This window comes from Mytilus galloprovincialis, chromosome 7 (genome assembly GCF_965363235.1).
Source record: "Mytilus galloprovincialis chromosome 7, xbMytGall1.hap1.1, whole genome shotgun sequence".
Taxonomy (NCBI): Eukaryota; Metazoa; Mollusca; class Bivalvia; order Mytilida; family Mytilidae; genus Mytilus; species Mytilus galloprovincialis.
In genome coordinates, this window is record NC_134844.1 from 93522383 (window position 1) to 93536253 (window position 13871).

The 13871-nt window shown below is 37.1% G+C and overlaps 1 protein-coding gene across 1 annotated transcript in view; it reads right to left on the reverse strand.

Moving 5' to 3' along the window:
• Positions 1–13871, reverse strand: part of LOC143084323 (uncharacterized) — a 68592-nt gene that overhangs the window by 43786 nt on the left and 10935 nt on the right. Inside the window, exons 2-3 of the mRNA XM_076260735.1 lie at positions 2327–2569; positions 1451–1936 (exon numbers count right to left, since the gene is read on the reverse strand). Of these exons, the coding sequence (XP_076116850.1) occupies positions 1451–1936; positions 2327–2569 (729 nt within the window). The remainder of the gene's footprint in view (positions 1–1450; positions 1937–2326; positions 2570–13871) is intronic.

Consider the following 13871-nt stretch of genomic DNA (forward strand, 5'->3'; position numbering starts at 1 on the left):
TGTTCACTGATCCATGAAATGAGGTCGAGGTCAAGTGAAAAAAAAGAGAGTTTAACATTACGAAAAAAATCTCCACTCTTTTGTAAGTTGTCACTGAACCATGAAAATGAGGTCAAGGACAGTAGATGTGTGACAGACGGAAACTTTGTAACGTAAGGCATCTATATAAAAAGTATGACGCATCCAGGGCTACCACCTTCTAAAATATAAAGCTTTTAAGAAGTAAGTTAACGTCCCTGCCGCCGTATCACTATCCCTATGTTGAACTTTCATCGACACACATTGCAGTTTAATATAATTTTTCCCAGAACAAATTCAAGATTAAATTTTAAAAATATGATGTTGTCTGACAATAAGTGCAGCACTCCGTTCATGCTTATGATAAAATCTATACTTCATATAATAAAATCATCAGCTCCTTTTTTGTGAGAATTCACTTATTTTTTTTGTCTATGCTTTAATTTCCGAAAAGAATTTAAACTTGGTATATTTAATAAATATTATTGTCTTTCTGGGGATTCATTTATTTTCATGGGTATCAATTTTCGTGGATTGAGAAGAAAAAAAGACAATTCGTGGTATACGTAAATTCGCAGATCACTGATTAAAATAAAAACAGAGACTTCATTCGTGATATCCCTTTTGATTTAGGAGATCATATAATCTCCTTTGTTTGATCAATGATTAAAAAAAATCATTGAAAAGGTTTTGAATTGTCAAAATCCTCACTTGGCCATTCTAAGTGATAGTGTTCCTTGAAAACTTCAATTACAATCGTGGACAGAGACAACTAATAGTTTGTTTGTCTTACAATTTATAAATTTTTGTCGGAATTTTATGAGGCATTCAACTGTATGATTGATATATGATTGAACGCTTATTTCCCCTCATCACGGTATAATGAACAATCATATAAGTAAAAGGTGTGAAAATAAACAATTTTATCGTAATTAATCCTGTAAACTTTTAATCAAAGTAAACCAATCTATGACACGGTAATTAACAACTTGCATTTATTTTCATAATTTATAATTGAACAAAATACCTTTATCTTCTTTCAATAAAACACGTGTTAATTTGAAATGTTTATCGCTAGTCAACACTATAAGAGAACTGCACAATATAACCGGAAATAAACATCCGAATCCAAACACATTTCACGTGATAATTTTTCGTTGAATTCTTAAATTCAAGGTTCGCTGTGACCCCACAAAAGCCACGAAAATTGGTAAATCACGAATAAGAATGAATCCACAGTACTTCATATCAATGCTGCAAAATGCGAAACATACTGAGGTTAATATTGTAGTTTGTGACAAGCTAAAAGTGACAATGTAAATAAATTATGTAAACATTGAGGTTTGCTTAAATATTTAGAAAAGATATCACCTTGCTGTTATAAAAATGTATCCTGTTTGCATTATCTGTGTGTAATTAATATGCATATTACCTGCTGGCGTTGGTGTCATGTGCTGCCCTGGAAAACACATCACATCAGGGACCTGTTCATGCAAATCTTTGCTTCCATCAAATACTACAAGAAACAACGCCCGGAACGTCATGAAGGTCTGATGTGTTGTTAGATAAACATATTGTCCACCAAAGTCCCAGAAGATAAGACGCCCAACTTTCATCTTATACTTCCCACTTTTGAGGACTTTTTCCATTTTCCTTCTTATTTCCTCTTTAGTCATTCTTGTTCTCATTTTCTTTCCCATTTGTTTTACCGTGTGAGGCACATTGGAGGATTTCTTAGGTGGTAGAGATTGTGCTGCTGCTGACTTTTCTGAGGGCAAAGAGGACAGTGTGGCTTTGGCATAACCAGTTGGACTTGTATCTGAAGCCTGGTTGAACTTTTCAGTGAGTTCACTCTCCTCTTCTTTGAGAGAAGTCATTAACACTTTGTTGTACACAACATCCAGGGCGTTATAAGAGTCTGAAATTAAATTTAATACATCAGGCAAATGAAATCCAAAACAGCTACAGGCTGTCGAAACCAAGTGAAGAATATAATGAAAATCATAATTAAGATCAAAATTAAATCTTATCAAATGTAACACTCACATAATGCTATTAACATATTTTAAAGAGCGTCATGTTTTAACTGATTGATTGATGACATTATTGATTATCGAAAATAAATGTCAAATTATTCCATAATTTTAACATTTAAATTCAATTTGAATTAACTTGGTGCCTGAATAGAACTCACAAAACATATGGCTACAATGTGATGTGATTAAAATCAGTGCTATAGCATGTCTGCTGATAGGGAGGTCCACACAACAGCATGTGGTAAGATGTTTCTACTTGTGTATTTTCTCACCTGGATCAATTAGAATCCACTCTTTGGTCTCAATGTCGAGGCCACAGCGACCTTCAACGAGAGAAATGCCGTCAGTCGGCTGTCGACCATCTAGTATAATATCACCAGCTAACAGCTTCACAAGAGTAGACTTCCCAACGGAAAACTGGCCAGTTACCATGCATCTCATATCAAATGATTCATAGCTGCCCTTCCCTAATAAACGATTTAACATGGCAGACTGTTGCCCTTTTCCGATGGGATCTTAAAAAAAAAATAAAGTTTGAAAGTTTAAATTTCATCATGTTTGTGAAAAAAATGTATGCATACACACACTCAAAGATAATTTCTCCACTTTTTGTCTCTGACACTGGACAATGTTTCAACAAATTTATCTTAAATAATACTATTAACCAAAGATATATGTTTCTTATGATGCTGGAGATGTGTTATTTACAGCAATGACTTGTGACATATTTCCTATAAAGTCACAGTGGTCTTTAAATAACCTTAATAAGAAGTTTGCTGACAGCCCTCTCTCCGTCATCAAATCAATAAATGAGTATGCTAATGTTTTGATCTGTCAGAGTGTCGATATGTCAATGTGTTGATATGTCCATGTGTTGATGTATAAATTTGTTAATGTGTTTATATGTCAGCGTGTTGATATGGAAATGTGTTTATGAATGAGTCTGGTAATATGTGGATATATCAGTGTACTAGTGTAAATGGTAATTTGTCAGTGTGTCGATATATAAATGCATTGAGTTTTGAGTCTGTTAATGTGTAGATCTGTCAATGTGTCAATGTGTCAATGTGTTTATGTATGAGTCTGGTAATATGTGGATCTATCAGAGTGTCATTGTATTAGTGTAAATATTGATCGTTTCGATATATCAATGTATTGAGTTTTGAGCCTGTTAATGTATAGATCTGTCAATGTGTCAATATGTCAATGTGTTTATGTATGAGTCTGTAAATGTGTCTATAATCTATGTCAATGTGTGAATGGTTGAGTTTGTAAATGTGTCTATATGTCAATGTGGCAATGGTTGAGTCTCTTAATGTGTTGATCTGTTGTTGTGTCCATACGTCATGTGTTGATATATGAATCTGTTATTGTTTTGATCTGTCAGTGTGTCAATATGTTAATGTGTTGATGTAAGAGTCGGTTAATATGTTTATTTGTCAGTGTCAATATGTGTATGTATAAGTCTGTTAATGTGTTGATCTGTCAGTGTTATGATGTATAAGTCTGTTAATGTGTTGATCTGTCAGTGTTATGATGTATAATACTGTTAATGTGTTGATCTGTCAGTGTTATGATGTATAATACTGTTAATGTGTTGATCTGTCAGTGTTATGATGTATAAATCTCTTAATGTGTTGAAATGTCAGTTTGCCGATATGTCTATGTGTTGATATGTCAATGCGTTGATGTATGATCCTGTTCATGTGTTGATCTGTCAGTGTATCGATATGTCAATGTGTTGATGTATAAATCTGTTAATGTATTAATATGTCAATATGTCAATTTGTTAACTGGTCAATATGTCTATGTGTCTATGTGTCAATGTTTGAATTTGATTCTCTTTTGATTCCTCAATTTTGAAATATTGATCTGCCAACTGATTTATATGTCGATTTGTTAAAAGTCAACTGGTCATTGTGTCTATCCTTCTATAGGTCAACTGGTCAAGGTGTCTATCCGTCTATAGGTCAAATGGTCAATGTGTCTATCGTCTATAAGTTAACTGGTCATTGTGTTCATCGGTCTATAGGTCAACCGGTAAAGGTGTCTATCGTCTATAAGTCAACTGGTCAATGTGTCTATCCTTCTACAAGTCAACTGGTCAATGTGTCTATCCGTCTATAGGTCAACTGGTCAATGTGTCTATCTTGCTATAGGTCAACTGGTCAATGTGTCAATCGTCTATAAGTCAACTGGTCAATGTGTCTATCCGTCTATAGGTTAATTGGTCAATGTGTCTATCCTTCTATAGGACAACTGGTCAATGTGTCTATCCATCTATAGGTTAACTGTTCAATGTGTCTATCCATCTATAGGTTAACTGATCAAGGTGTCTATCCTTCTATAAGTCAACTGGTCAATGTGTCTATCCGTCTATAGGTTAACTTTTCAAGTTGTCTATCCTTCTATAAGTCAACTGGTCAATGTGTCTATCCTTCTATAAGTCAACTGGTCAATGTGTCTATCCTTCTATAGGTTAACTGGTCAAGGTGTCCATCCTTCTATAGGTTAACTGGTCAATGTGTCTATCCTTCTATAGGTCAACTGGTTAACTGGTCAATATGTCTATCGTCTATCGGTCAACTGGTCAAGGTGTCTATCCGTCTATAGGTCAAATGGTCAATGTGTCTATCGTCTATAAGTTAACTGGTCATTGTGTTCATCCGTCTATAGGTCAACCGGTAAAGGTGTCTATCGTCTATAAGTCAACTGGTCAATGTGTCTATCCTTCTACAAGTCAACTGGTCAATGTGTCTATCCGTCTATAGGTCAACTGGTCATTGTGTCTATCTTGCTATAGGTCAACTGGTCAATGTGTCAATCGTCTATAAGTCAACTGGTCAATGTGTCTATCCTCCTATAGGTTAACTGGTCAGTGTCTATCCTTCTATAGCTTAACTGGTCAAGGTGTCTATCCTTCTATAGGTTAACTGGTCAATGTGTCTATCCTTCTATAGGTCAACTGGTAAACTGGTCAATATGTCTATCGTCTATAGGTCAACTGGTCAAGGTGTCTATCCGTCTATAGGTCAAATGGTCAATGTGTCTATCGTCTATAAGTTAACTGGTCAATGTGTCTATCGTCTATAGGTCAACTGGTCAAGGTGTCTATCCGTCTATAGGTCAAATGGTCAATGTGTCTATCGTCTATAAGTTAACTGGTCATTGTGTTCATCCGTCTATAGGTCAACCGGTAAAGGTGTCTATCGTCTATAAGTCAACTGGTCAATGTGTCTATCCTTCTACAAGTCAACTGGTCAATGTGTCTATCCTTCTACAAGTCAACTGGTCAATGTGTCTATCCGTCTATAGGTAAACTGGTTATTGTGTCTATCTTGCTATAGGTCAACTGGTCAATGTGTCAATCGTCTATAAGTCAACTAGTCAATGTGTCTATCCGTCTATAGGTTAATTGGTCAATGTGTCTATCCTTCTATAGGACAACTGGTCAATGTGTCTATCCATCTATAGGTTAACTGGTCAATGTGTCTATCCATCTATAGGTTAACTGATCAAGGTGTCTATCCTCCTATAGGTTAACTGGTCAATGTGTCTATCCGTCTATAGGTTAACTTTTCAAGTTGTCTATCCTTCTATAAGTCAACTGGTCAATGTGTCTATCCTTCTATAAGTCAACTGGTCAATGTGTCTATCCTTCTATAGGTCAACTGGTCAAGGTGTCTATCCGTCTATAGGTCAAATGGTCAATGTGTCTATCGTCTATAAGTTAACTGGTCATTGTGTTCATCGGTCTATAGGTCAACCGGTAAAGGTGTCTATCGTCTATAAGTCAACTGGTCAATGTGTCTATCCTTCTATAAGTCAACTGGTCAATGTGTCTATCCTTCTATAGGTCAACTGGTCAAGGTGTCTATCCGTCTATAGGTCAAATGGTCAATGTGTCTATCGTCTATAAGTTAACTGGTCATTGTGTTCATCGGTCTATAGGTCAACCGGTAAAGGTGTCTATCGTCTATAAGTCAACTGGTCAATGTGTCTATCCTTCTACAAGTCAACTGGTCAATGTGTCTATCCGTCTATAGGTCAACTGGTCATTGTGTCTATCTTGCTATAGGTCAATTGGTCAATGTGTCAATCGTCTATAAGTCAACTGGTCAATGTGTCTATCCTTCTATAGGACAACTGGTCAATGTGTCTATCCATCTATAGGTTAACTGGTCAATGTGTCTATCCATCTATAGGTTAACTGATCAAGGTGTCTATCCTCCTATAGGTTAACTGGTCAATGTGTCTATCCGTCTATAGGTTAACTTTTCAAGTTGTCTATCCTTCTATAAGTCAACTGGTCAATGTGTCTATCCTTCTATAAGTCAACTGGTCAATGTGTCTATCCTTCTATAGGTCAACTGGTCAAGGTGTCTATCCGTCTATAGGTCAAATGGTCAATGTGTCTATCGTCTATAAGTTAACTGGTCATTGTGTTCATCGGTCTATAGGTCAACCGGTAAAGGTGTCTATCGTCTATAAGTCAACTGGTCAATGTGTCTATCCTTCTACAAGTCAACTGGTCAATGTGTCTATCCGTCTATAGGTCAACTGATCATTGTGTCTATCTTGCTATAGGTCAATTGGTCAATGTGTCAATCGTCTATAAGTCAACTGGTCAATGTGTCTATCCTTCTATAGGACAACTGGTCAATGTGTCTATCCATCTATAGGTTAACTGGTCAATGTGTCTATCCATCTATAGGTTAACTGATCAAGGTGTCTATCCTCCAATAGGTTAACTGGTCAATGTGTCTATCCGTCTATAATTCAACTGGTCAATGTGTCTATCCTTCTATAAGTTAACTGGTCAATGTGTCTATCCGTCTATAAGTCAACTGGTCAATGTGTCTTTCCTTCTATAGGTTAACTGGTCAATGTGTCTATCCTTCTATAGGTCAACTGGTCAATGTGTCTATCCTTTTATAAGGTTAACTTTTCAATGTGTCTATCCTTCTACAGGTCAACTGGTCAATGTGTCTATCCTTCTATAGGTTAACTGGTCAAGGTGTCTATCCTTCTATAGGTTAACTGGTCAATGTGTCTATCCTTCTATAGGTCAATTGGTAAACTGGTCAATATGGTCAATATGTCTATCGTCTATAGGTCAACTGGTCAAGGTGTCTATCCGTCTATAGGTCAAATGGTCAATGTGTCTATCGTATATAAGTTAACTGGTCAAAATGTCTATCGTCTATAGGTCAACTGGTCAAGGTGTTCATCCGTCTATAGGTCAACCGGTAAAGGTGTCTATCGTCTATAAGTCAACTGGTCAATGTGTCTCTCCTTCTACAAGTCAACTGGTCAATGTGTCTATCCGTCTATAGGTCAACTGGTTATTGTGTCTATCTTGCTATAGGTCAACTGGTCAATGTGTCAATCGTCTATAAGTCAACTGGTCAATGTGTCTATCCGTCTATAGGTTAATTGGTCAATGTGTCTATCTTTCTATAGGACAACTGGTCAATGTGTCTATCCATCTATAGGTTAACTGGTCAATGTGTCTATCCATCTATAGGTTAACTGATCAAGGTGTTTATCCTCCTATAGGTTAACTGGTCAATGTGTCTATCCGTCTATAGGTTAACTTTTCAAGTTGTCTATCCTTCTATAAGTCAACTGGTCAATGTGTCTATCCTTCTATAAGTCAACTGGTCAATGTGTCTATCCTTCTATATGTCAACTGGTCAAGATGTCTATCCGTCTATAGGTCAAATGGTCAATGTGTCTATCGTCTATAAGTTAACTGGTCATTGTGTTCATCGGTCTATAGGTCAACCGGTAAAGGTGTCTATCGTCTATAAGTCAACTGGTCAATGTGTCTATCCTTCTACAAGTCAACTGGTCAATGTGTCTATCCGTCTATAGGTCAACTGGTCATTGTGTCTATCTTGCTATAGGTCAATGGTCAATGTGTGAATCGTCTATAAGTCAACTGGTCAATGTGTCTATCCGTCTATAGGTTAATTGGTCAATGTGTCTATCCTTCTATAGGACAACTGGTCAATGTGTCTATCCATCTATAGGTTAACTGGTCAATGTGTCTATCCATCTATAGGTTAACTGATCAAGGTGTCTATCCTCCTATAGGTTAACTGGTCAATGTGTTTATCCGTCTATAGGTTAACTTTTCAAGTTGTCTATCCTTCTATAAGTCAACTGGTCAATGTGTCTATCCTTCTATAAGTCAACTGGTCAATGTGTCTATCCTTCTATATGTCAACTGGTCAAGATGTCTATCCGTCTATAGGTCAAATGGTCAATGTGTCTATCGTCTATAAGTTAACTGGTCATTGTGTTCATTGGTCTATAGGTCAACCGGTAAAGGTGTCTATCGTCTATAAGTCAACTGGTCAATGTGTCTATCCTTCTACAAGTCAACTGGTCAATGTGCCTATCTGTCTATAGGTCAACTGGTCATTGTGTCTATCTTGCTATAGGTCAACTGGTCAATGTGTCAATCGTCTATAAGTCAACTGGTCAATGTGTCTATCCGTCTATAGGTTAACTTTTCAAGGTGTCTATACTTCTATAAGTCAACTGGTCAATGTGTCTATCCTTCTATAAGTCAACTGGTCAATGTGTCTATCCTTCTATAGGTTAACTGGTCAATGTGTCTATCGTCTATAAGTCAACTGGTTTATGTGTCTATCCTTCTATAAGTCAACTGGTCAATGTGTCTATCCTTCTATAGGTTAACTGGTCAAGGTGTCTATCCTTCTATAGGTTAACTGGTCAATGTGTCTATCCTTCTATAGGTCAACTGGTAAACTGGTCAATATGTCTATCGTCTATAAGTCAACTGGTCTATGTGTCTATCTGTCTATAGGTTAATTGGTCAATGTGTCTATCCTTCTATAGGACAACTGGTCAATGTGTCTATCCATCTAAAGGTTAACTGGTCAATGTGTCTATCCATCTATAGGTTAACTGATCAAAGTGTCTATCCTCCTTTAGGTTAACTGGTCACTGTGTCTATCCGTCTATAAGTTAACTTTTCAAGGTGTCTATACTTCTATAAGTCAACTGGTCAATGTGTCTATCCTTCTATAGGTTAACTGGTCAATGTGTCTATCCTTCTATAGGTCAACTGGTCAATGTGTCTATCGTCTATAAGTCAACTGGTTTTGTGTCTATCCTTCTATAAGTCAACTGGTCAATGTGTCTATCCTTCTATAGGTTAACTGGTCAAGGTGTTTATCCTCCTATAGGTTAACTGGTCAATGTGTCTATCCTTCTATAGGTCAACTGGTAAACTGGTCAATGTGTCTATCGTCTATAAGTCAACTGGTCTATGTGTCTATCCTTCTATATGTCAACTGGTCAAGATGTCTATCCGTCTATAGGTCAAATGGTCAATGTGTCTATCGTCTATAAGTTAACTGGTCATTGTGTTCATCGGTCTATAGGTCAACCGGTAAAGGTGTCTATCGTCTATAAGTCAACTGGTCAATGTGTCTATCCTTCTACAAGTCAACTTGTCAATGTGTCTATCCGTCTATAGGTCAACTGGTCATTGTGTCTATCTTGCTATAGGTCAACTGGTCAATGTGTCAATCGTCTATAAGTCAACTTGTCAATGTGTCTATCCGTCTATAGGTTAATTGGTCAATGTGTCTATCCTTCTATAGGACAACTGGTCAATGTGTCTATCCATCTGCAGGTTAACTGGTCAATGTGTCTATCCGTCTATAGGTTAACTTTTCAAGGTGTCTATACTTCTATAAGTCAACTGGTCAATGTGTCTATCCTTCTATAAGTCAAGTGGTCAATGTGTCTATCCTTCTATAAGTCAACTGGTCAATGTGTCTATCCTTCTATAAGTTAACTGGTCAATGTGTCTATCCTTCTATAGGTTAACTGGTCAATGTGTCTATCCTTCTATAGGTTAACTGGTCAATGTGTCTATCCTTCTATAGGTTAACTGGTCAAGGTGTCTATCCTTCTATAGGTTAACTGGTCAATGTGTCTATCCTTCTATAGGTCAACTGGTAAACTGGTCAATATGCCTATCGTCTATAAGTCAACTGGTCTATGTGTCTATCTGTCTATAGGTTAATTGGTCAATGTGTCTATCCTTCTATAGGACAACTGGTCAATGTGTCTATCCATCTACAGGTTAACTGGTCATGTGTCTATCCGTCTATAGGTTAACTTTTCAAGGTGTCTATACTTCTATAAGTCAACTGGTCAATGTGTCTATCCTTCTATAGGTCAACTGGTAAACTGGTCAATATGTCTATCGTCTATAAGTCAACTGGTCTATGTGTCTATCTGTCTATAGGTTAATTGGTCAATGTGTCTATCCTTCTATAGGACAACTGGTCAATGTGTCTATCCATCTACAGGTTAACTGGTCAATGTGTCTATCCGTCTATAGGTTAACTTTTCAAGGTGTCTATACTTCTATAAGTCAACTGGTCAATGTGTCTATCCTTCTTTAAGTCAACTGGTCAATGTGTCTATCCTTCTATAAGTCAACTGGTCAATGTGTCTATCTGTCTATAGGTTAACTGGTCAATGTGTCTATACTTCTATAAGTCAACTGGTCAATGTGTCTATCGTCTATAAGTCAACTGGTTTATGTGTCTATCCTTCTATAAGTCAACTGGTCTATGTGTCTATCTGTCTATAGGTTAATTGGTCAATGTGTATATCCTTCTATAGGACAACTGGTCAATGTGTCTATCCATCTAAAGGTTAACTGGTCAATGTGTCTATCCATCTATAGGTTAACTGATCAAAGTGTCTATCCTCCTATAGGTTAACTGGTCATTGTGTCTATCCGTCTATAGGTTAACTTTTGAAGGTGTCTATCCTTCTATAAGTCAACTGGTCAATGTGTCTATCCTTCTATAGGTTAACTTGTCAATGTGTCTATCCTTCTATAGGTCAACTGGTCAATGTGTCTATCGTCTATAAGTCAACTGGTTTTGTGTCTATCCTTCTATAAGTCAACTGGTCAATGTGTCTATCCTTCTATAGGTTAACTGGTCACTATGTCTATCCTTCTATAGGTCAACTGGTCAATGTGTCTATCTTCCTATAGGTTAACTGGTCAATGTGTCTATCCTTCTATAAGTCAACTGGTCAATGTGTCTATCCTTCTAGAGGTCAACTGGTCAATGTGTCTATCTTCCTATAGGTTAACTGATCAATGTGTCTATCCTTCTATAGGTAACTCATCAATGTGTCTATTAGTCTAAAGGTCCACTGGTCATTGTGTTTATCTTGCTATAGGTCAACTGGTCAATGTGTCAATCGTCTATAAGTCAACTGGTCAATATGTCTATCCTTCTATAGGTCAACTGGTCAATGTGTCTATCTTCCTATAGGTTAATTGATCAATGTGTCTATCCTTCTATAGGTAACTCATCAATGTGTCTATTAGTCTAAAGGTCCACTGGTCATTGTGTTTATCTTGCTATAGGTCAACTGGTCAATGTGTCAATCGTCTATAAGTCAACTGGTCAATATGTCTATCCTTCTATAGGTCAACTGGTTTATGTGTCTATCTTCCTATAGGTTAACTGGTCAATGTGTCTATCTTCCTATAGGTTAACTGGTCAATGTGTCTATCCGTCTATAGGTTAACTTTTCAAGGTGTCTATACTTCTATAAGTCAACTGGTCAATGTGTCTATCCTTCTATAAGTTAACTGGTCAATGTGTCTATCCTTCTATAGGTCAACTGGTCAATGTGTCTATCCTTCTATAGGTCAACTGGTCAATGTGTCTATCCTTCTATACGTCAACTGGTCAATGTGTCTATCGTCTATAAGTCAACTGGTTTATGTGTCTATCCTTCTATAGGTCAACTGGTCAATGTGTCTATCCTTCTATAGGTAAACTGGTCAAGGTGTCTATCCTTCTATAGGTTAACTGGTCAATGTGTCTATCCTTCTATAGGTCAACTGGTAAACTGGTCAATATGTCTATCGTCTATAAGTCAACTGGTCTATGTGTCTATCTGTCTATACGTTAATTGGTCAATGTGTCTATCCTTCTATAGGAAAACTGGTCAATGTGTCTATCCATCTACAGGTTAACTGGTCACTGTGTCTATCCGTCTATAGGTTTACTTTTCAAGGTGTCTATACTTCTATAAGTCAACTGGTCAATGTGTCTATCCTTCTATAGGTCAACTGGTAAACTGGTCAATATGTCTATCGTCTATAAGTCAACTGGTCTATGTGTCTATCTGTCTATAGGTTAATTGGTCAATGTGTCTATCCTTCTATAGGACAACTGGTCAATGTGTCTATCCATCTACAGGTTAACTGGTCAATGTGTCTATCCGTCTATAGGTTAACTTTTCAAGGTGTCTATACTTCTATAAGTCAACTGGTCAATGTGTCTATCCTTCTATAAGTCAACTGGTTTATGTGTCTATCCTTCTATAAGTTAACTGGTCAATGTGTCTATCGTCTATAAGTCAACTGGTCAATGTGTCTATCCTTCTATAAGTCAACTGGTCAATGTGTCTATCCTTCTATAAGTTAACTGGTCAATGTGTCTATCCTTCTATAGGTCAACTGGTCAATGTGTCTATCGTCTATAAGTCAACTGGTTTATGTGTCTATCCTTCTATAAGTCAACTGGTCAATGTGTCTATCCTTCTATAGGTTAACTGGTCAAGGTGTCTATCCGTCTATAGGTCAACTGGTCAATGTGTCTATCCGTCTATAGGTTAACTTTTGAAGTTGTCTATCCTTCTATAAGTCAACTGGTCAATGTGTCTATCCTTCTATAAGTCAACTGGTCAATGTGTCTATCCTTCTATATGTCAACTGGTCAAGATGTCTATCCGTCTATAGGTCAAATGGTCAATGTGTCTATCGTCTATAAGTTAACTGGTCATTGTGTTCATCGGTCTATAGGTCAACCGGTAAAGGTGTCTATCGTCTATAAGTCAACTGGTCAATGTGTCTATCCTTCTACAAGTCAACTGGTCAATGTGTCTATCCGTCTATAGGTCAACTGGTCATTGTGTCTATCTTGCTATAGGTCAATGGTCAATGTGTCAATCGTCTATAAGTCAACTGGTCAATGTGTCTATCCGTCTATAGGTTAATTGGTCAATGTGTCTATCCTTCTATAGGACAACTGGTCAATGTGTCTATCCATCTATAGGTTAACTGGTCAATGTGTCTATCCATCTATAGGTTAACTGATCAAGGTGTCTATCCTCCTATAGGTTAACTGGTCAATGTGTTTATCCGTCTATAGGTTAACTTTTCAAGTTGTCTATCCTTCTATAAGTCAACTGGTCAATGTGTCTATCCTTCTATAAGTCAACTGGTCAATGTGTCTATCCTTTTATATGTCAACTGGTCAAGATGTCTATCCGTCTATAGGTCAAATGGTCAATGTGTCTATCGTCTATAAGTTAACTGGTCATTGTGTTCATCGGTCTATAGGTCAACCGGTAAAGGTGTCTATCGTCTATAAGTCAACTGGTCAATGTGTCTATCCTTCTACAAGTCAACTGGTCAATGTGCCTATCCGTCTATAGGACAACTGGTCATTGTGTCTATCTTGCTATAGGTCAACTGGTCAATGTGTCAATCGTCTATAAGTCAACTGGTCAATGTGTCTATCCGTCTATAGGTTAACTTTTCAAGGTGTCTATACTTCTATAAGTCAACTGGTCAATGTGTCTATCCTTCTATAAGTCAACTGGTCAATGTGTCTATCGTCTATAGGTCAACTGGTCAATGTGTCTATCCTTCTATAAGTTAACTGGTCAATGTGTCTATCCTTCTATAGGTCAACTGGTCAATGTGTCTATCGTCTATAAGTCAACTGA